Raw genomic sequence first — 24,794 nt, forward strand, 5'->3', positions numbered from 1 at the left:
TGGCGTAAAAAAAACACAGCATTCCAAGAAAAACACTTCCTACCCACAGTAAAATTTGGTGGAGGTTCCATCATGCTTTGGGGCTGTGTGGCCAATGCCGGCACCGGGAATCTTGTTAAAGTTGAGGGACGCATGGATTCCACTCAGTATCAGCATATGCTTGACAATAATGTTCAAGAATCAGTGAAAAAGTTGAAGTTACACAGGGGATGGATCTTTCAGCAAGACGATGATCCAAAACACCGCTCCAAATCTACTCAGGCATTCATGCAGAGGAACAATTACAATGTTCTGGAATGGCCATCCCAGTCCCCAGACCTGAATATCATTGAACATTTGTGGGATCATTTGAAGAGGGCTGTCCATGCTCGGCGACCATCAAACTTTACTGAACTGGAATTGTTTTGTAAAGAGGAATGGTTAAAAATACCTTCATCCAGGATCCAGGAACTCATTAAAAGCTACAGGAAGCGACTAGAGGCTGTTATTTTTGCAAAAGGAGGATCTACTAAATATTAATGTCACTTTTCTGGTGAGGTGCCCATACTTATGCACCTGTCAAATTTTGTTTGAATGCAGATTGCACATTTTTCTGTTAGTACAATAAACCGCATTTCAAGGCAGAAACATTACTGTGTCCAACAGTTATTACATATATCAAACTGAAATAGCTGTTGCAAAAACACCAATTTTTATAAAACATTAAGCTTAAGATTAATAGGGGTGCCCAAACTTTTTCATATAACTGTATAATTAATATTTCACCTTTACCATTTACTTGTTTGTTATTATTTCCTATATTAGACATTGACTATAAACTATACATTTTTGGAAGAAAGATCTTTCAGTTTTTATTCATGTTCTTTTGAAATGCTGTTTCTATTGCTGAACAAAGATTTTTAGTAGGCAGAAAAGGTTAAAGGGGTTCTTTGTGTATATGATGTTGATAACCTCAGGATAGATCGTCAATATCAGATAGGTGGAAAGGGTGACACCGGGCACCCCTACCATTCATCTGTTATCAGCTGCCGGACATAAACATTGCACAGAGCTGGTGGGGGTACTGGGGATAAAACTTACAGATCTGATATTCATGACCTATGCAAAGATCACGGCTACAATGGATATCCTTAACCATTAAGGATCGCAGATTGGATAAGGTGCAAGGGGGTACAAGCAAATCCACAATCGATTTTTTGCAAGTTCTTTTTTGCTCTTTTACCATGCGGTGAATAAAAATGTTACCCTTTATGGGTTGCCTAGTATGTTTTAGCATCTTTCATGTTTTATTGAAAAAGTCATTTTTGGGCCACAGCATTTTGAGAGCCATATTATTTTTTAAAAATGGAAATTGGTTACATTTTAGGGTTGCATCCATACATTTTTAGTTTTTCATATTATGGGCAGCTGTATTTTCCAGTCTGACTTCCAGTCTACTACATGATCTCCAGTATATACAGTAGGTCCATCTTTCACTTCTTCTGAACTACAGATGAAATCATCACCTATCAAATCCCTCCTCTAAACACATACCCTCCCCATCCAAGCTCTGGCCCCTTGGCTCCTCTGTATGCCTCCCATGTAGTTAAAGATAAAGAGTCTTCTTTAAATAAGAAAACTGTGATACAGCAGGTACATCCATAAAATGATTAGCCACTAGAGCACGGGTCTCAAACACATGGCCCGCGGGCCCCATGCGGCCCCTGAGACCCCATTGTGCGGCCCTCGGGCCCCTGAGACAATCGTGTCCAGCGAGCCAAGGGCCCACCAATATCTTTTCAACTGAATGTGCGTCCTCAGACACACATTCAATTGAAATGTATTGCGGTACAGAGGCCAGCTCTCTGCACCGCAATACCAGTACCAGTCACTGGCCAATCAGAGACCGGCAGCTGACGCTGGCGTCCTGGTGCGGCCGCACATGACATTATTGCTAAGTGCCCCGGCTGTGGAGGAGGAAGAGGACACTGTTAGCCGAGGGTGCAAGGTCAGGTGAGAAGATTTTTTTTCATGTGTATGTAAGGAGCAGCAGAAAGGGGGACATAGTTACAAGAAGGGGACCAGGATGGGGACACTACTATAAGATGGGATTACAATGGAGACACTACTGTAAGATGGGACCAGGATGGGGACACTACTATGAGATGGGACCAGGATGGGGACATTATTACAGGACAGGGGACATTATTGCACGCGGAGGAACATTATTACAGGACAAGGGACATTATTATAGGACAGGGACATTATTACAGGACAGGGACATTATTACAGGTGGAAGAACATTATTACAGGACAGAGACATTATTACAGGCTTGGGAATATTATTGCAGGGTTGGGGACCATTATTACAGGTTGAAGGACATTATTACAGGACGGGGACCATTATTACAAGGCGAGGGACATTATTACAGGACAGGGGACATTATTACAGCATTGGGGACATTGTTACAGGGTGAGGGACATTGTTAAAGAATTGGAGACATTATTATAGAACAGGGGACATTATTACAGGGCGACGAACATGTATGCAAACATGTCTGCATGTGTACACAAGAATTGGCCAATTTATGTGCTAAGATTTCTCAGTTATTTATTTTTTCTAGAGCAGTAATGTAGTTCAAATTTCATATATTTCATGTTTGCATACTTAGCGTTGCAGAGTGCTACTTTATTTGTTAGTTGTATATGGAGATGGCTACTCCTAGTAAGCACCTGTAAACACCTATTTCTTGTTTTGGAAGTGACGGTCAGTCTTTTTTGTTTATATATATAGGCTTTCTGAATGAGCACTCCGCCTCTAAGCCACAGACGGTTTTAATTAAAGTAGGATCTTACCTTCCCATAAACATGCAGACTTTGGTCTCTCTAAGAGAGGAAACACATTAGGTAGGCTCCTGGTATCGAGAAACGCCTTACTGCGGCTGCCGGGTACACATGAATTGACCAATTTATGCACCAAGATTTCTCTGTTATTTCTATTTTCTTGATCAGTAATGCAATTCAGATTTCATATATTTCATGTTCGCATACTTAGCGTTGCAGAGTGCTACTTTATTTGTTAAAAATTTCAGGTCAGTTACCACATTCCGCCATATACTTACATCCTGTGGAATGGCAGCTGACACACTGCTGCAAAGGTCAGGACTGTAGATCCCAGTGATCTCAGCTGTTTATTCCTTTGGATGCTGCGATCAATAGCTCCATTTGTTATCACAGAAACTCCACAATTGATATTCATACATTATCAGTTTGTATCCTGGTTATTAGAATACGACATGTGTATGATACCTGCCGATTGTACACTTATCTTGGTAGGTGTGTATCAGCACCACTCACCTCTGCTGCGAAAGTGATCGGTACTAGACATCTCCATAAAGGACGATTCTAAATGAGAAGGGGGCACTCCCTAAGTCGGGAGAAATAAAGGTTCAATCTCCAGAGGAGACAATCTTCTTTACCATAAGAACTATTAATCTGTGGAATTGTCAAGAGCTGGTCACAGTGGGAACTGTTGATGGATTCAAAAATAACTTTCATGATTTTTTAGCAGAGAAAGGCGATTCCGGCACCTAAATAGGAAAGTGTTCTTTACAGTCAGAGCACTCAGACTGTGGAATGCCAGCCACAAGAGGTAGTAATGGCCGACACTATAACATCTTTCAAAAAAGGGCTGGATGATTTCCTCGATACACGTAACATTGTGGGTTACAGTTAAATTAGACAAAATATTACACCTATAGTAGTACATTTAATACGATAATAGTAATTACATAACTTATATCATAATTAGGTTTGATCCTGGGTTCTAGGACTGATCGTCTTTTCTCGAGGTCAAGAAGGAATTTTTCCCTGTCATGCAAATTGGCTGAATGTGTCCTGGGGTTTTTGCCTTCTTCTGGATCAACAGATTTAGGCATAGGGATTTCAGTAATACCATTATTAGAATCATAAGAGTAATACAAAATATAAAACTAATCAAAAATTATAAATGGGTTCATTTTTAATTGTAATAGTGCAGCAATAATAAAAATGATAATAATACATTTGTGAGGTCAAGTCCCAGCAAGTTAGTAAGTTAGTGTAGTGTTAGTGTAGGGAGTACAATTGGGGGAGAAAGTTGGAACTGGATGGACCTAGGTCTTTATTCCACCTATATTACTATGTTACTATGTAGAATAAAATAAATGCTTATGTAAATGTGTAAGGTTGCTTTCTGAAAGTTTGGCCCAGTAGATCGACAATTGGGATCAAGAGGGAAAGTTTAGTCTATTACAGCAGACTGGATTATAGATTATGGTTGTGTAGATTCGCCTTCACCTTATCTTCTCCCATCCCTTGGTTGAACTTTTTGCAATTGTAATAACCGTGTAACTATGATATAGTTTAGAATTGATGTGTGTTCTGATGTTAATGACATCATAACGTACATCGCCCCTCATGACCGGATTGGACAATGCACGCAATAATATCAGAACTGATATCGAAGGCCCAGCCGGCACCAGAAGCGGAGGTGACGAGGAAAGAGGATATCCAAAGTGGGGGCTGAGGAAGCCAACGGAGGAGCATTGGGAGCCTACGGCTGCAGATACTGGGACGTTTCTCAGATAATTTTGAGCAGATCTGCCGAGTTCAAATTTTGGCAGATTTGCCAATCTCTAATCTGTAACAATGCAGTCAACAGCAGTTTACATGGGAATGATAATGAGCACTGGCAATATTATAAGAGTGCTCAAATTGCATTAGTTAAAAACAATTATTACCATAAACTTACAGATTAATAGTGGTCATTATTGGTTGTACCATCCAAATTTGCTGGCACTTCAGTTGGCAAAAGAACAGTTTGGATAGATACTTATCAGTAAACTAAATGGAAAATGCAGGAAAGTAGCTATTCTTTTCTTCAATCAAGGGAAAAATGCTGTGCCCTGAGGTAAAGGTAAAATGGCCTTTTGGCACCCCTTTCTCTATCTCCATGCACCTAATATATACCCCATAAGGCCTTGATCTAGTTGCATCTCTGATAGAATGTATCACTCTGTAACTTCACAAGTGCTGTTGTTTTTAGTTTGGAAATGTTTCTGTATATCACCTGCTTCCATTAAAACATGCTCATTATAATTTACTTAACAGATCATACTTACTTTAACAGATCACAAGGAATGATTTTGCAAAAGCTTATGGGTATTTAAAAAAAGGATTGTCCTTGTGGGAATAACACTTTAAGTGGGTTGTACCGGGAAGTAAAATATTATGTTCTTTGATTAAAAAAAAAATATTGTGTATACATACGTACTATATATGTAGAGTTGAGCGAACCCGAACTTGAAAGTTCGGGGTTTGTACCAGATAGTTAGTGTCCAGTGCTGAAAGCAAAACACGGACTTCTCCTGGAAGTCCGTTGCATTGTTCATATAAACAGAAAAAACTGACTGGCACATCCAAAACAAGAAATAGGTGTGTACAGGTGCTTACTAGGAGCAGCTACCTTCATATATAACTAACAAATAAAGTAGCACACTGCAACGCTAAGTACGTGAATATGAAATATATTAAATTTAAATAGCATTACTGCTCTAGAAAATATAAATAACTGAGAAATTTTAGTGCATAAATTGGCCAATTCATGTGTACCTGGTAGCCACGGTAAGGCGTTTCTCGATACTAGGACTCTGCCAATGTGAACTCCTCTCCAAGAGACCAAAGTTTGCTTGTGCATGGGAAGGCAAGATCCTGCTGCAATTAAAACCGCCTGTTGCCTAGAGGCGGAGTTCTCAGTCAGAGAGTCTATACATATAAATAGAAAAAAATGATCGGCACATCCAAAACAATAAATAGGTGTGTACAGGTGCTTACTAGGAGCAGCTACCTCCATATATAACTATATTGCCTTCCCATACACATACAGACTTTGGTCTCTTAGACAGGAGTTCACATTGGCAGGGTCATGGTATCGAGAAACGCCTTACTGTGGCCACTAGGTACACATGAATTGGCCAATTTATTATTTCTATTTTCTAGAGCAGTAATGCTATTCAAATTTAATTTATTTCATGTTTGCATACTCAGCGTTGCAGAGTGCTACTTTATTTGTTTGCTGCATTGTTCAGACTTCCGTGGGGAGAGAGAGAGATTTTTTTTAACTCAAAAGTTTGGGCTCCCATTGTTTTTAATGGGGTTCGGGTTCTGGTTCAAGTTCGGGTACAGTTCTGGTACCCGAACTTGAACTATGGAATAAAGTATGGGTAAAATACCAGAACTCGAACTTCCACAGGTCCACTCGTCCCTACATATATGTTTTTTACCAACAATGAATGAACTCCCAACAGTCTCAATTTCCTACTGCAACAATGAAAGTCACTGGGACCTGTGACATGAGAACGCTGCAGCCAATCACTGGCATGATAGCATCACTGCAGCAGGAAGTAAAGACCAGCAGGAGACCGAAAAGTGTTGGAATAAGAATGTCAGGGCATCGATTAGTTGAGTATTTCTTCTTTAACGATTAACTATACAATTCATGTGATGTGAATACTTGTATGCTCAAAAAAGACTAAGGTATTCTTGGAGTGACACGTTTATTGGCTAACCTGCTTGAAGGAGCCTCTGTGCTCTGAAAGCTTGCAAATATATTTTTTTCTGGTTAGCCGATAAAGGTGTCACTCCTAGAATACTTTTGTCTTTTTTTGGGCATAAAAAGTATTTAAATTGATTTTTCAGGCTATTATGGTGCCACGACATAATTCTCCATTGTGCATCATAATAATTAATGTGAGACTTAAAAATATTCTTCCCCTTAGGCAATCCCTCCAAATAATATGGATTAATTGATTTCTAGCAAATAATCTTTTTCCAAATGTAAACAAGTTAAAATGTTGTGTGAAATTCTAATTTTCACACCAGAGGGTCTTGTCCAATCTTAACGTTCACATGAGCTATAATCCTGCATTAATTTATTTTACAGATTATGACCCAGTTTGCGCAAAAACATAATGGTTTTCCCCTAAAACCCCTGAATCTGCATTAATAGCATAGCTATTTTTGTTATGTTGCTATAGCAATGTTTATAAGAAAAAAGAATACTAAAAGGAGCCTATAAACCCCCCGATTAATATTTATATCATTTGTATTAAACCCTGAGCAGATGCTTAGATTCAATCAAGTTAATAGACATTTTTTTTTAATTATTGTTAAATTCAGATTTAGCCCTTTGCCTTTTACTGTTAACTGCTCAATCTGTAATGTTTACATGCAACAAAAGTATCTGCAGATATAAACTACCTAATTTATAATTGATGTAAATGGGTATTATCATGTCAATTAGGCAGCTGTGTCCTCCACCTTCTCAGTAAACACAAATGTGTTAGAAACGGAGTGTGCTGCTCCATCGTGCAAGGATGATAAAAAAATAAATAATAAAAAAAAACCTAAACAAATTACCTAGCAAAATCAGGCTGTCCAACTGTTCTCTGGTGATATGGATGTCATAGTTTGGTCCCTTCTTTTGACCTGTTGACTGCAGCAAATGGTCAATTTCGTCACGCACTGCTGCAAGTGCTTCTGGGTGCTTCACAAGGTAGTACAAGGCCCAGAATGTTGCCGGAATCGTGTTCCCCACCGAGGCCCAAAGGAAGGCAAAATGATGTGCTGAGAGAAAATAAGTGAAAAGGAAGATTAATAGCATTTATTACACTGATTAGATTTGCAGTGTGCTAATTAAAAGATGTTAGGACACAGACCCAGCCAAGGATCAGTGAATGCTAATGAGGACCAATAGGCTTCTGAAGTCTAATTTTCTGCTTAATGAGAATAGTTTAAAATGTAATGTCTGTGTGAAGGTGGGGGGGGTGTAGTAAGGGGAGTATATGAGGCTCAGTTATAATCTTTCTCATTATCACTATTAAGTATCTTGCTTTACCACCTCAGCAAAAAAAAAAAAATCAATTATTATATACGGTTGTTTGAGAGTAAAACATTTTATCACGAGCCAATTAAAAAAAAGCATAAAAATGTTTCAAGGTCGCAACGTAATTTTTTTTTTTTATTTCAAAGCTCTATTATAATTTATTTTGCCTGGTACACAAAGTAGTCATTTCCTTACCTGCTTTGTCACGGTCATTGAGCACATCATATTGTTCCAGGATGTCTTTCCGGGCCTCGATAACTTCGGCCTGGTCAAACCATTTGTCCATTTTTTTAGGCATGAAGAAACGTATCAATTCTTCGCGAACAGTCTTGGTATCTCCTAGCAACGCTATTGGTATGTTTATAACAAGATAGGGGAACTTGGCATCAAACTTTGTAAATTTTTCTCTCATTTCACTAATAACTTTACGACCATCTGCAACAGGATCTTTTCCATAGAGTGTCATAAAACTGGCTTCGAACATGATAGAGCAGCAGAACTGGTACATTTTTTCTGTTTTCCAATCTGTTGCTTGTGAGAATTTCCATTTGAATACATGTTGGAGATTTTTCATCATGCTGTCAGTAAGTTTGTCCAAAGACTTACCCTGCATCATTTTATATATTTTGTGCATATTATCGGTGAGCTGGGGGTATTGTGCTTGTGTCAGGCGTGGGTAGTTGAATGTCCTGGATGACATTTCAAGGGAAAACTCATGGAAGTCAAGTTTCTTGCCATGTCTAATGACATACTGGAACTGGGTTGGATCCATGATAAATGTAATATATCTGCCTGAGAGAAAACAGATCACTGGCGTCAGTTTCCTGACATTATTATCTAAATCAATAACAAATACACTTAATAATTGCATGCCAAGAAATACAATTTCATTCAGCAAAAGGATTTGTAAAGATAAGTTGCCAACTTTTTCATATCATTTCTAGAGATACCGCCTGGTGGGAGCTATAATGTGTGCTATAATGTGTTGCGAAACCAAGGACTACTACATGCTCAAAAATAGCAAAGATGAGATTAAAAAAACATCAAAAGAAAATACATATTTAGAATTAATTAGAATTCTTAAAAAAGAAGAAACACACTGGTACACTGAACAAAAAGCACTTTAACCATTTCATGCCTCTGAGATTTTTTTTTTCTTCTGTTTTGCGCTTTTGTTTTTTTTCCTCCCCTTTTTCCTAGTGCTATAACTTTATTTTTCCATCAAAATAGCCATATGAGGGCTTGTTTTGACAGGACAAGTTGTTGCTTGGAATTACATCATTCTTTGAACCACGTAATGTACTGAAGATGCGAATAATATTCCAAATACAGTAAAATGTTGTGAAAAAAATTGCAATTTAACCATGGATCAATGTGCGGTAAAAATGATTTGGTACTGTGATTTTTTAGGGCACTATTAGGGATGAGCAGACCAGTGGATGCTAGGGTTCGTCGGGTTCGAGTGAACTTTAATCCAAAGTTTGACTTGGGTACCAGAACTCTACCCAAACTTGAACCCAAACCCGAACCCCATAGAAGTTAATGGTGACCTGAACTTTGGTGTTGTAAAATTCTCTTCTCAGCATCCAAACTCTGAACACTAAAACGGACTTCTGGGAGAAGTCCGTGTTTGGAGTTCAGCATTGGACACTAGGTGTCCGGTACGAACCCCAAACTTTATAATTCGGGTTCGCTCATCTCTAGTCAGTATGACTACGGAAAAATTAAAGATGTTGTCTACCTTTGGGGACATTTACTTAAATGCATGTATTTGGGTGGCTAAAAATAGTTTTTTTTGTTTCATGAAATATTTTTTAACGTTTGGCTTTTGCAGGCTCTCTCCTGTACATTCAGCTTTGATGTACAAACTTCCCATCAGACCATCATTCAGCAGTCAGCAATATACACTGTGTGCAGAATTATTAGGCAAGTTGTATTTTAGAGGATTATTTTTATTATTGATCAACAACTATGTTCTCAATCAACCCAAAAGACTCATAAATATCCAAGCTTAATATTTTTGGAAGTTGGAGTGTTTTTTTTTAGATTTGGCTATCTTAGGAGGATATCTGTTTGTGCAGGTAACTATTACTGTGCAGAATTATTAGGCAACTTAATAAAAACCAAATATAATACCATCTCACTTGTTTATTCTCACCAGGTAAACCAATATCAGTGCACAAAATTTAGAAATAAACATTTCTGACATGCAAATACAAAAACCAAAAAAATTAGCAATCAATATAGCCAACTTTCTTTATGATGACACTCAACAGCCTTCCATCCATAGATTCTGTCAGTTGCTTGATCTGTTTTCGATCAACATTGCGTGCAGCAACCACCACAGCCTCCCAGACACTGTTCCGAGAGGTGTACTGTTTTCCCTCCCTGTAGATCTCACATTTTATGATGGACCACAGGTTCTCTATAGGGTTCAGATCAGGTGAACAAGGGGGCCATGTCATTATTTTTTCTTTACTGGCCAGCCACGCTGTGGAGTAGTTGGATGCATGTGATGGAGCATTGTCCTGCATGAAAATCATGTTTTTCTTGAACGATACCGACTTCTTCCTGTACCACTGCTTGAAGAAGTTGTCTTCCAGAAACTGGCAGTAGGTCTGGCAGTTGAACTTCACTCCATCCTCAACCCGAAAAGGTCCCACAAGTTCATCTTTGATGATACCAGATAATACCAGTACCCCACCTCCACCTTGCTGGCGTCTGAGTCGGAGTGAAGCTCTCTGCCCTTTACTGATCCAATCTCTGGCCCATCCATCTGGCCCATCAAGAGTCACTCTCATTTCATCAGTCCATAAAACCTATGAAAAATCTGTCTTAAGATATTTCTTGGCCTATTCTTGACGTTTTATCTTATGTTTCTTCTTCAAAGGTGGTCGTTTTTCAGCCTTCCTTACCTTGGCCATGTTCCTGAGTATCGCACACCTTCTGCTTTTTGATACTCCAGTAACGTTGCAGCTCTGAAATACGGCAAAACTGGTGGTGAATGGCATCTTGGCAGCTTCACGCTTGATTTTCCTCAATTCATGGACAGTTATTTTGCGCCTTTTTTGGCCAACACGCTTCTTGAGACCCTGTTAGCTATTTGCCATGAAACGCTTTATTGTTCAGTGATCACGCTTCAAAAGTTTGGAAATTTCAAGACTGCTGCATCCCTCTCCAAGACATCTCGCAATTTTGGTCTTTTCAGAGCCCATCAAATCTCTCTTCTGACCCATTTTGCCAAACGAAAGGAAGTTGCCTAATAATTAAGCACACCTTATATAGGATGTTGATGTCATTAGTCAACACCCCTCCTCAATACAGAGACGCACATCACCAGATTTACTTAAATGGTAGTTGGCTCTCAATCTTATGCAGCTTGGAGTAGGACAACATGTATAAAAAGTATCATGTGATCAAAGTACTCATTTGCCTAATAATTCTGCACACAGTGTACAGTGCAACACAAAGGCTAATTGTGCAAAATTTATATATACAGTACAGACCAAAAGTTTGGACACACCTTCTCATTTAAAGATTTTTCTGTATTTTCAAGACTATGAAAATTGTACATTCACACTGAAGGCATCAAAACTATGAATTAACACATGTGGAATTATATACTTAACAAAAAAGTGTGAAACAACTGAAAATATGTCTTATATTCTAGGTTCTTCAAAGTAGCCACCTTTTGCTTTGATGACTGCTTTGCACACTCTTGGCATTCTCTTGATGAGCTTCAAGAGGTAGTCACTGGAAATGGTCTTCCAACAATCTTGAAGGAGTTCCCAGAGATGCTTGGCACTTGTTGGCCCTTTTGCCTTCACTCTGCGGTCCAGCTCACCCCAAACCATCTCGATTGGGTTCAGGTCTGGTCACTGTGGAGGCCAGGTCATCTGGCGTAGCACCCCATAACTCTCCTTCTTGGTCAAATAGCCCTTACACAGCCTGGAGGTGTGTTTGTGGTCATTGTCCTGTTGAAAAATAAATGATGGTCCAACTAAACGCAAACCAGATGGAATAGCATGCTGCTGCAAGATGCTGTGGTAGCCATGCTGGTTCAGTATGCCTTAAATTTTGACTAAATCCCCAACAGTGTCACCAGCAAAGCACCCCCACACCATCACACCTCCTCCTCCATGCTTCACGGTGGGAACCAGGCATGTAGAGTCCATCCGTTCACCTTTTCTGCGTCGCACAAAGACACGGTGGTTGGAACCAAAGATCTCAAATTTGGACTCATCAGACCAAAGCACAGATTTCCACTGGTCTAATGTCCATTCCTTGTGTTCTTTAGACCAAACAAGTCTCTTCTGCTTGTTGCCTGTCCTTGGCAGTGGTTTACTAGCAGCTATTTTACCATGAAGGCCTGCTGCACAAAGTCTCCTCTTAACAGTTGTTGTAGAGATGTGTCTGCTGCTAGAACTCTGTGTGGCATTGACCTGGTCTCTAATCTGAGTTGCTGTTAACCTGTGATTTCTGAGGCTGGGGACTCGGATAAACTTATCCTCAGAAGCAGAGGTGACTCTTGGTCTTCCTTTCCTGGGGCGGTCCTCATGTGAGCCAGTTTCTTTGTAGCGCTTGATGGTTTTTGCAACTGCACTTGGGACACATTCAAAGTTTGCCCAATTTTTCGGACTGACTGACCTTCATTTCTTAAAGTAATGATGGCCACTCGTTTTTCTTTACTTAGCTGCTTTTTTCTTGCCATAATACAAATTCTAACAGTCTATTCAGTAGGACTATCAGCTGTGTAGCCACCTGACTTCTGCACAACACAACTGATGGTCCCAACTCCATTTATAAGGCAAGAAATCTCACTTATTAAACCTGACAGGGCACACCTGTGAAGTGAAAACCATTTCCGGTGACTACCTCTTGAAGCTCATCAAGAGAATGCCAAGAGTGTGCAAAGCAGTCATCAAAGCAAAAGGTGGCTACTCTGAAGAACCTAGAATATAAGACATATTTTCAGTTGTTTCACACTTTTTTGTTAAGTATATAATTCCACATGTGTTAATTCATAGTTTTGATGCCTTCAGTGTGAGTGTACAATTTTCATAGTCATGAAAATACAGAAAAATCTTTAAATGAGAAGGTGTGTCCAAACTTTTGGTCTGTACTGTATATCTTAATGTAAGAAAACATTTTTTCTTTGTTGCCATTTTCTGAAATCCAAAAGATTTTTTATTTTTCAGTCAATGGACCTATATGAGGGCTTTATTTTTGCATGGAAAGTTGATGATTTTATTGCTACCATTTTGGTGTACATCAGACAGTTTGATTGCTTTTTATTGCATTTTTTTAGGGCGGTGTGTTATCCGAAAAATAAAAATTCTGGCGTTTTAATTTGCTTTTCTCTTTATGGACATGACAATGCAAAAAATGTTAAATTCCATATTTTTTTTTTTTGCTTTATCTTTTTGTTTCCTGATCCTGTGACTATTTAGTCACTCTGTATTGCAGCATATAGTAAAGATGATGCTCACTTATGAAGTCCCCGTAGCTGAGCCTCATAGACCAAGATGGCAGATGGCAGTGGTAACCTATTGGCACACCACAATCAGGAGGAAATGATGAAAGCTGGTGCACGTGCATTGGAAACCAGTTTATTCAAATTCCTCTGCCTGTAGCTGACAATGTCATCTACATAATTAAAAAGCATAACCGAAAAAAATGAACTGGAGTATAAATTGGTATGCATGCAAACTAGGAGCATGTTCACACTGGCCATTAAACAGGTAAAACCTAAGACAGAAACAAAATAAACATATACTCTGCTGTAAGTAAAAAAGTAAAAGCAATAGTGTATATAAGTAATGTTGACCACTTACAATAATTTTTGGACTATAAGACGCACTTTTTTTGGAGGAAAGAGGGGGGTGCGTCTTATAGTCCGAATGTGGCTGTGGATGGTGGGAGAAGTGGGTGGAGTGGGAGCGGCGGATGAGCGGGGCACAGGAGACAGGAGCCGCCTGCTGTGGCTAACACTGTGCAGCTACTAAAGAAAATGAATTTTCACTGCTCCCCACACTGATGAGAGTGGAGAGCAATGAATATTCATTATCCATAATAGCGCACACAGTGTCACGTGTGCCCGCTATTAAAGAGCATGAATATTCACTTATCCCCACTCCCATGTGCGTGGGAAGTAGTGAACATTTATTCGCTTTAGTAGCGGGCACACGTAATCACCCAGCCGCTGAAGAGGCCGCGGTTTTGGCTGATGCTGTGCACGCTATTAAGGAGAATGAATAGTCACTGCTCCCCATGTCCATAGTCCTGGCGTGGGGAGCAGTGACTATTCTGGCAGCTGATCTCAGCATCTGAGGGCATATAGCAGTGATGTCATGCGCAGCTCACACGCTGAGATCAGCTGCTGGCAGCAGAACAGGAGGCAGCGCTGGAGCAGAGGGAAGGAATGTGAGTAGAATCGTTTATTTTTTTATTGGATGGGGATGGGGGTGCCATGCATATCAGGATGGGGGTGCCATGCATACTAGGATGGGGGTGCCCTGCATATCAGGATGGGGGTGCCATGCATACTAGGATTGGGGTGCAATGCATACCAGGATGGGGGTGCCATGCATACCAGAATGGGGGTGCCATGCATACCAAGATGGGGGGTGCCATACATACCAGGATGGGGGTGTCATGTATACCAGGATGGGGATGGGGGTGCCATGCATACCAGGATGAGGGTGCCATGCATACCAGGATGGGGATGGGGTGCCATGCATACCAGAATGGGGATGGGGGTGCCATGCATACCGGGATGGGGATGGAGGTGCCATGCATACCAGAATGGGGATGGGTGCCATGCATACGAGGATGTGGATGGAGGTGCCAGCATACCAGGATGGAGGTGCCACTTATACCAGGATGGGGGTGCCATGCATACCAGAATGGGGATGTGGTGCCATGCATACCAGGATGGGGATGGAGGTGCCAGCATTCCAGGATAGGGGTGCCACTTATACCAGGATGGGGATGGGGGTGCCATGCATACCAGGATGGGGTGCCATGCATATGAGGATGGGGGTGCCACTTATACCATGATGGGGATGAGGGTGCCATGCATACCAGGATGGGGTGCCATGCATACGAGGATGGGGGTGCCATGTATACCAGTATGGGGATGAGGATGCCATGCATACAAGGATGGGGGACACGCAACCCCAAAACATCAGGGAACCTCTGCCATGTTTGACTGTAGGGACCGTGTTCTTTTCTTTGAATGCCTTTTTTTTTCCTGTACACTCTATGTTGATGCTTTTTCCCAAAAAGCTCTACTTTTGTCTCATCTGACCAGAGAACATTCTTCCAAAACGTTTTAGGCTTTCTCAGGTAAGTTTTGGCAAACTTCAGCCTGGATTTTTTATGTCTCGGGGTAAGAAGTGGGGTCTTCCTGGGTATCCTACCGTACAGTCCCTTTTGATTCCGACGCCGATGGATAGTACGGGTTGACACTGTTGTACCCTCGGACTGCAGGGCAGCTTGAACTTGTTTGGATGTTAGTCGAGGTTCTTTATCCACCATCCGCACAATCTTGCGTTGAAATCTCTCGTCAATTTTTCTTTTCCGTCCACATCTAGGGAGGTTAGCCACAGTGCCATGGGCTTTAAACTTCTTGATGACACTGCGCACGGAAGACACAGGAACATTCAAGTCTTTGGAGATGGACTTGTAGCCTTGAGATTGCTCATGCTTCCTCACAATTTGGTTTCTCAAGTCCTCAGACAGTTCTTTGGTCTTCTTTCTTTTCTCCATGCTCAATGTGGTACACACAAGGACACAGGACAGAGGTTGAGTCAACTTTAATCCATGTTAACTGGCTGCAAGTGTGATTTAGTTATTGCCAACACCTGTTAGGTGCCACAGGTAAGTTAAAGGTGCTGTTAATTACACGAATTAGAGAAGCATCACATGATTTTTCAAACAGTGCCAATACTTTTGTCCACCCCCTTTTTTAGGTTTGGTGTGGAATTATATCCAATTTGGCTTTAGGACAATTCTTTTTGTGTTTTTTTCATTGAAGACAAATTAAATGAAGAGAATAATAACAAAGAATTTGTGATTGCAATCATTTTCAGGAAGAAGCTGAGTATTATCTGACAGAATTGCAGGGGTGCCAATACTTTTGGCCAGCACTGTACATATAGAAAAAGTGATATGGCTGTATAGGCGCCTGTCTTCCAATAAAAATTATACCTTGCTTGTAGAGTTCTGATGCATCAGTCATGACAAATTAAGTGTAGAAGGTATATGCAAATAAGCCTGAAAGTGCACAGTAGGTGTGTCAATGCATCTTGCATTGCAGAAAATTAATGAGGGTCTCAAACGTTCTCTGCATAAAGCTATTTACTTGTAAGAATGATACAATTTTGCATTTATTTCCACTTTTCTGGCAAATAAATAAATAAACAAATAAAATGTTCCCTAACCGATTTATGGTCTTCTATAATTAGTCATGATATATAGTTAAACAGCTATGAATGTCTTTCTACATGCATCCATATTATCCAAAAAAATAAACATGTTACTAGATTCTGCCTGTGTTAAAGGGACCATCTGTTCCAAAATATATTTGTGAAGCCAAGTACTACTTTGTTTTAGCAGTCTGCTTTTGTGTTTGTGGAATTCACGCTAAAACAGTCAGTTTTGGACACTGAAATTGCAGCATTTAGGGGCATACGTTCACTGACAGAGAACTGTCTATAATTCATGTAATATATCCTTATCTATCTAGGTTAAATTCCTATGATCTAATTGCTACAGACAAATCTATGGATTCAGTTGGATGAAACACGTTACGTGGGTTGCGCTGCTGTGTAGACTGATTGTTCAACAATGATGATGAAAAGGTTTTTTATTCAATACACGTTTTCAACATTTCTTCATATAGCCTTTCAACACTGTACTGCTGCCCCATGACTGGTGGCTAAATCTTCCAGGAAATATTGTGTCCAGTTGGATGAAGCACGTTAGGTGGGTTGCGCTGCTGGAGTAAATAAATTCTTCTACAGACACGGGCGCCACACCACTATGGCAGATCATCACCTGCTGTCATGTAAACAGACTGGTACTGGAATGGTAAGGAATTGAAATCCTTTAATGCTGATAAGTTTTTACAATGGTTATTAATGAGCCTTATTCCTCAGTGTTGTAAAAAGATATGGTTGACACCCTTCTGCTTTGGCCAAGGTTGATGCTAGCACTGATCGCAGCCATTTAACCCATTATATGCCGCTGTCAGTATCGACATTTAGAGGGAGAAGCTCTCTATTTAACTCCATTGGAACCCTGCTATTGCGATCACGGAGTGCCAATGGTTGATATGGCAACTTGAGACTAAGTAATGGCCTTGGGATCTGTCAGCAACAGTGGCATATTAGGCAGGGTCTAATTGGCCAAGAGTAAGGGTAAAACTGACAGGTCTAATGCACATGAGTATTGCATTGGATGAAACCAGTAACTAAAGTGTAAAATATTCAAGTCCCATATGGGACTAATTGGGGAATAAGTAAAAAAAAAAAAAAAACAACGTTCAATAAAAAGCGAAAATAAATAAATAAAGGATAAAAAAATAACAGATAAAAAAAAATTGGCATTGAAATACAGGTTATATGTAAAACCAAAAGTGCTCAACTCGCTCTACAAAAACAAGCCTTCTCTGAATGTCAGAAAAAATAAAAAAAATATATAGCACTCAGTATATGATGATGCAAAAACAAATATTGTTTTTGTATGATTAATAGTGATGAGCGAACGCACTCGCCACTGCTTGGTACTCGCCCAAGCATCACTGTGCTCGACGAGCTCGGTGAGTATTTCCGGGTTGCTCGGGTGGGAAGTCGGGTCCCCTCCCTGCATGTTTGGCGCTCTTTCGAGAGCCAATGAACATGCAGGGATTGCCTGCCATGCACTGTAATGCCGTAGCCATGTTGGTTGTGGGCATTACAGTGATTGGCTGGCAGCACAGCATCATGAGGTGTATATAAGACCGGGCGCCGCCATGCTCGTCACAGTCTACTCCGGAACAGGCAGTGTGGGAAGAGCTGCTGCTGCATCAGGGAGAGATTTGCTTCTTCATAGTTAGTATAGGTATTCCACAACATCTATATATTCAACTGAACTAACAGTCTTTCTGAGAACTAATCCAGCTCATATATTCAGCGGTGATAGTAGGAGTTAGGCAGGCAGGCAGTGTATGTGGCAGACTGCAGTGCATGATACAGCACAAGAGGGTCCATTGAACGTCCTGTTAGTGTAGGTATTCCACAACAAATATATATATATATATATATATATATATATATATATATATCCATCTGAACTAACAGCCCTTCTGAGGACTAATCCAGCTGCATATATTCATTTGATAGCAGGAATTAGGCAGACAGGCAGTGTATGTGGCAGACTGCAGTGCATATAGTGCAAGAGGGTCCACTGAATGTTCCTGCTGCTGCTGGTCTTATAGATATTTGTAGACATAGCCCCAGATATCAGTGGCCAGGGAAAATGTATTCTTTATCTTAATCCTGGTTATTTGCTTAAAAAGCAATCCAGAATACACCATTTTTCTGCTCCATTTGCTTGTTCTCACTGCAGAGTAAAGCCAGATCTGTTCCATATTTCAGTGATAAAAATCCAGAAATTTAAACTGAACGTGGAAAATATTGGCCTCCTTTTCCATTCTGTTGCAGTGTGTCTGTGAAGGATAGTATTAGCAAATAGCAGGCCTGCCGTGGTTCTCTGTCAGACATAACACCTATAAGAGTGTTCCAAAATCAGAACTTTCTTCCATTTTCATTCCGTTGCAGTGTGTCGGTCAAGCTATTCACACTAGGTGTCTGTGAAGGATAGTATTAGCAAATTACAGGCCTGCTATTTAAAACCGTGGTTCTCTGTCAGACATAACACCTATAAGAGTGTTCCAAAATCAGACATTTCTTCCATTTTCATTCCGTTGCAGTGTCAGTCAAGCTATTCACACTAGGTGTCTGTGAAGGATAGTATTAGCAAATTTAAAACTGTAGTTCTCTGTCAGACGTATCACATAAAACTGCGGTTCAAATCCAGCCATTTGTAGTGAACGTGGAAAATATTGTCCTCCATTTATAGATTGTAGCAGTGTGTCAGTGTACACCATGTTACAGCTCCATTTGCTTGTTTGCAGAATACAGACAGATTTTGTTTTTGTTTTATTCATATTACTGTATTGTGGAAGCAGAGGAACTTTTTTCAATGATCAGACGTACGTGATCCATATGACTGCCATAATAATGCAAAATTTTGTGGAGTGTACCAAATATTCCACTCCTTTTAAAGTCAGCCACCTGTGTTTTGTTGAACCAATTGACACTTGGTCGCTGACAAATACCGTACTATTAGGCAACTGCCAGAAACCGTGGCCATCAGACGTTATCCCATATGACTGCCCTAATAATCCAGCAATTATTGTGAGCGTGTAAAATATTACACTACAATTAAAGTATTGCAGTTGAGGGTTCAAACCTATTCTCAGTTGGCCACTGACAGATAGCATATCTGTGAACAATGTTGTCAGAGTATTACACCACTTTTGCGGACTGACAAAAGAAAAAAACATACAAAAAACAAGCTAAAATGGAAAAAATATTAAGAAACATTCTTTCCAGGTTAATGACTTGAATATAAGGCCAAAGAAATAAAAAAAAATAAAGTTATGGACTGTGGAAGACATTTATGCGACCAGAATGAACACTCGTGTGTAGATGGTGATGATACCACCTAGCAGCAGCACCTGTCCCCATTGTAAATGCATCTAACAGTGTTATCGATAGGGAATAGAATAGATTTTAAAATCTTTTTGGCCAGCACCAGCAGCACGCAGTATAAGGCAATAATACCTGGCTGGATAGGTGTAATACGCTATCCATACTGCGATACCTCACCCGTAAAAGAATTTTAGACAAGACAGTTAATATTCTAGAACATAGAATCTATTTTAATTGTCCTTCCCATTATTAAGGAGTGTGTATCCTATACTGTTATTGCATATGCAACAATTTCAAGGGCTGCCAAAAATTAGGATGCATTCCAATACACATTTGAAGAGACGTAAAAAATAAAATAAAATAAATAAAAACACAGTGGGATCTTTCTTTAGTATAAAAACCAGACTCACCAATGTAACCTCAATGTAATCATATTGTTCAGCTCTTGCACCTCCTCCTCCAGTTTGGCCTTCATCTCCAAAATGACCACATCAGTCACAAGCTAGAAGCACTGCAGCACTGCCTTGGACAAGCGGGAACAGGCTGTGCTGAAGACAATATGCTTAATGTTTAGGTGACAAACCGCCCACCGCTGCAGAGTTGTTGAAAGCTGTAACACAGCAGCCTGATCTGTGGCTCTCACTGCTGAACACAGAGCGAGGCATGGTTGTGTTTGACAATGGGTGGAACCTGGTGGCGGAGAAATGACAGCCGGAGTAGATACGGTTTCCCACTATGACATTCCTTTCACTGAGCTAAAGAATATGGCTGTGGTGAAATACAACTCCCACCGAGAAGCATTGTCAGTGCAAAACATTGGGCCCACCAGAGGATTTGATTTTGAAGGCCCACCTTTCTCCCCCGCTCAAGAGCCCCATAGCTGCTGCAAAGTTTAAGCTATCATGAATTCTCCTGATGGAGAAGCCAGGGCCTACCCGAGGATTCTCTGGTGGGCCCGTAAAACCTTGCCGAGAAGCAGCCCTGGCTAAGAAAAGTCTGTGGGAAGGTTCCTGGACACTCTATGGCTGCTTTTTTTTTTACTGTGGACTGGCTCCAGCAATCTATAAGATTGCAATCTATGATCCCTTCACTGGCTCCCCATTGGCCAGAGACTGCAGTTCAAAACCATAACCATGACATGCAAAGCCATCCACAACCTGTCTTCTCCATATATCTGTGACCTAGTCTCCCGGTACATACCAGCACGCAACCTCCGATTCTCATAAAATCTCCTTCTCTACACCCATTTTCTCTCCTCTTCCCACAATTGCATGCAAGGTTTTTCCTGTGCATCCCTTCTACTCTTGAACTGTGTACCCCAACATATCAGACTCTCGCCTACTGTTGAAACCTTTAAAAGGAAGCTGAAGACCCACCTCTTCCGACAAGCCTACAACCTGCAGTAACCCTCGCTCCACCATACCGCTGAACGACCAGCTGTACCAGTGTAAGAGGGTATATAGAGATATGTGTGTTGGTGATGACTGTGAGAGGAGGCCACACCTGTAACGATGGCATCTGACCACTAGATGTCAGTGACACTCACTGTTGGTCTAAATTTTATTAATTGTTAACAAAACAATACTTGAATAATTTTATGAATGCTGCAATGCAAATAATAGACGAACTGTGCAGTGAAAATGCAATTTTGCTGCTTGATTTATAATATACTTTCATTGCATCATAGCTCTGCCACTCAAGCTGAGGATGGATAAAGTTTTGTTTGGTGGAGAGGGGTTGGGTTGCCAGGGAGACAGAGATGAGATGTTACGTGCATGGTCTGGGAGCTCCTGGTGGTTGAGGAAAAAAAAGGAAGGTCCGGAGTAGGCGAACCTGGTTCCCCCTTGGAGGACAGCGGTTTTGTGCTCCTGTGATTGGTGACGTCTGGGACAATAATCCTCTATTTCTGTTCGGTGAAGAGCACGGGGAAGTTCAACAGTGGGATAACATTGAAAAGAGCCGGCCATCTTGTGAAGTGTGACAAGGTGCCGCGAAGGGTAAAGCACCCTATGTTTTAAACAAGGATGAGGTACCTCATGTTCTTCTTATTTTAAATTCTCCCTGACCGGTCCAACGGGTTAGTTAGGGTCAGCTAGGTGTTGAGACCAATCTAAATGACTAGTCTCTATGGGACGGTGTCAGTGAGGCACGAACTGTGTTCATCTTGTCAACGACTGTTGATAGCGCGGTGCGAAGTTCAGAAAGGCCACAATCCGTGGTGAAGCTCCCAAGGCACCCACCTGTCTGGATTGAATTTACCGCAGAGCATGCTAATCAAATGAATTTGCTGTCATCTGTGTTCTTGTAAATGGGAATTGAATATGGTTGTTTATTTTATATGTTATTCTTGTTAGGTGAACTTGAGTTGTAATCCGCCTAGCTGTACAGCTGAGTTTGGTCATATTGGGATCCCAGAAAGTTTATTGATTGGGAATAGTATTAAGATTGTGAACCAGGAGAAAAGACACATATTACAGCTTCCCCTTAGGAACTAGCCCTGTTTAAGTCCGGACACATTTAGAGGAGAGGGTTGGCATTATTGGCCCAAGGGAAGACATCCTCTTATTGGGACCAAGGATATGTGGCTGTTCTCCTGGTAAGAAAAATAAAACACAATTCTTTTGTACGAGTTGTTGGATGAAAAATTTTACTGTTTATTTTATTAACTTTTCTTCCCTATACAAACAGGGGCAAGTTTGATTACAATAAATCTTGTTATTGTTTTACCACCGTTTTTCTTTTGAAGCTCATCTTTCCTGTCAGTGGCATCACTGTATCAAAACGGAATCTTACCCCCGCCGATAGCAGTCGGGGCCTTTACACCCTCACCTACTGTATCCTTACCCATCCCTTATAGGCTGTTTGTGTGCCCTCACGGGCAGGGTCCTCTCTGCTCATGAACCAGTCAGTGACTTCTTTTCACATTTAAGGCGCAATGGAATAAATGGTGCTTTTAATAATAAATAATAATAATTATACTACTTGTACTCTGGGTCAATTGATAGCACTTTCCTGGTGACTGCCCCTAAATTGATGTCTTTTGGTCCCGTTTTAAGGTGTTGTGTATACGTTTGGTTTTGGCACCCTTTGAATCCAATGGCGTTTGGCAATGTTCAGCGAATATTCGACAATTACATTGGCAAATATTGAAAAAACGGCGATTGTAATCTGAAACGAATATTGAAATATTTGCTTGTGTCTATTCAGAAACACCCTTAAAAAAATTCTGTGGGTGTTGCATCATGGTCTCCCTGGTGATATGGTGATATTGTGGTAGAAGATGAGGAGACGGAGGAGGGCGACATAAAATAGAACAATTCCTGAAGGGTATACCCATGTCTGGGTGTGAAGGGGTGCATGGGAATAGACCCCCAAAAATTAACCACTGGATTTGAGTTTATGTTTGATGCTATAATCTGGTGGTGTTGAGAAGTCTGGCCCAATTCAGCCCTTGTTCATTTTTATAAGACTCAGCCTGTCAGGATTTTCAGTTGACAGGCGGATGCGCCTATCAATTTTATCAGTTATAATGCACCCGGCGGCACTAAAAACTATCTCTGAAAAAACGCTAGCGTCCAGAACCTTCAAGGAGTAGAAAGACCGTTCATGCCACGTGTCCAGCTTGCATCTTCCAAAACTTTTACCTCTGTGTCAGAGTACCCCGTGTATCAGAGCCTGGGCGCTCGGAGGGTCTGAGAAATCTGTCCCAGACCTTTGACAGCGTTCTCCTGCCTCTGAAGCATCTGGTTTGTGTCTTCCTCGCTTGTACTCTTTGGTTGTCCAATGAACTGTCTAACTGTGACCTCTGCAGTCAGCATTGTTAGATGGGAATTTTTTTTTGTTATAATTCTTCAATAAGAGCCTGATATTAATATCTCCCAAGATTAACTCCTTCGGTTTCCTCCCTCTACTAACCTACCTATACTTGACTTTGCAAGTTCCTTTAGGTGCTGCCACCATAACTCCTACTCGGCATCCCTGCTATCTTGGAGTCATATTTAACACACAACTTTCCTTTATTCAACTTGGAAAATCATTCACTCGCTTATATCACCTGCACTTTAAAAACTTCTCCAGAAGCTGACCTTTTCTCACCTTTGATACTGCAAAAACTCTTACTGCCTCCTCTCCAATCCCTTCTGAATGCAGCAGCCAGAGTCATATTTCTATCAAGCTGCTTCACCGACACCTCTACCCTCTGCCAGTCATTGCACGGGTTAGGTTAAACAATTATTACAGAATACAATACAAACTCATCTCTCTCACCCACCAAGCTGTCCACAGTTCTGCACTGGCCTGTATCTCTTCCCCCATTTCTGTGTATCACCCCTCCTGTGCCCTCCATTCTGCAACTGATCTAAGACAGACATCCTCCTTAATCAGAACCTCACACCTCTGTCTCCAAGAATTCTCTTGTGCCGTGCCAGTTTTCTGTAATGGCCAAAATGCGTACAACGTGATGGTCATGGTAAAGGCAGTGGAACATAAAGTCGGCCTTGTGAGCCAGACTGCCAACAGCAAAGACTTCTCTGTTCTCACCAAGAGTATTACTGTGTATGTTTTCTTCCTCCTCCTCATTATCACTCAATCCACGTTGAGATGAAGCTGGGCTGAGTAGCACCACCTTTTACAGTTCCTTGCTCCGCCTGCAATGCCTTCTCTTTAATTGTGAGCAGCGACCGTTTCAGTAGACAGAGAAGCGGGATGGTGACGCTAATTATGGCATCATCGCCACTCACCATCTTGGTGGAGTCCTCAAAGTTTTGGAGGAGGGCGCAGATGTCAGACATCCTAGCCCACTCATCAGCTCTTATGTGCGGAGGCTGACCTGAATGCCGACGGACATGTTGAAGCTGGTACTCAACAACTGCTCTCTGCTGCTGAAAATCATTCCAAACATCTACAATGTTGATTTCCAACATTTAGTCACATCACACACCAGTCGGTGAGCTGGAAACTGCAAACGCTGCTGAAGCCCTGCCAGGACGGTGGAAGCTGTAGCTGACTTTCTGAAATGGGCACACACGCGGCGTACTTTCACAAGCAGATCTGGCAGATCCGTGTCGATTTTGAGAAACTGCAGAACCACCAAGTTGAGAACATGGGCCAGGCATGGTACATGTGCGAGCATG

At 41.0% G+C, this 24,794-nt stretch overlaps 1 protein-coding gene across 3 annotated transcripts in view; it reads right to left on the reverse strand.

The window, feature by feature from the left end:
* The window catches only part of CYP7B1 (cytochrome P450 family 7 subfamily B member 1), a 297,228-nt gene that overhangs the window by 60,948 nt on the left and 211,486 nt on the right, over positions 1–24,794 (reverse strand). For all 3 annotated transcript variants that reach the window (XM_073679362.1, XM_073679363.1, XM_073679361.1), the window contains exons 3-4: positions 8,099–8,695; positions 7,438–7,644 (exon numbers count right to left, since the gene is read on the reverse strand). In XM_073679362.1, coding sequence (XP_073535463.1) covers positions 7,438–7,644; positions 8,099–8,695 — 804 coding nt within the window. The remainder of the gene's footprint in view (positions 1–7,437; positions 7,645–8,098; positions 8,696–24,794) is intronic.

The sequence above is a fragment of the Phyllobates terribilis genome, unplaced genomic scaffold (assembly GCF_046119375.1).
Source record: "Phyllobates terribilis strain yellow unplaced genomic scaffold, ASM4611937v1 Scaffold_4__5_contigs__length_816908805, whole genome shotgun sequence".
NCBI classification, from domain to species: Eukaryota; Metazoa; Chordata; class Amphibia; order Anura; family Dendrobatidae; genus Phyllobates; species Phyllobates terribilis.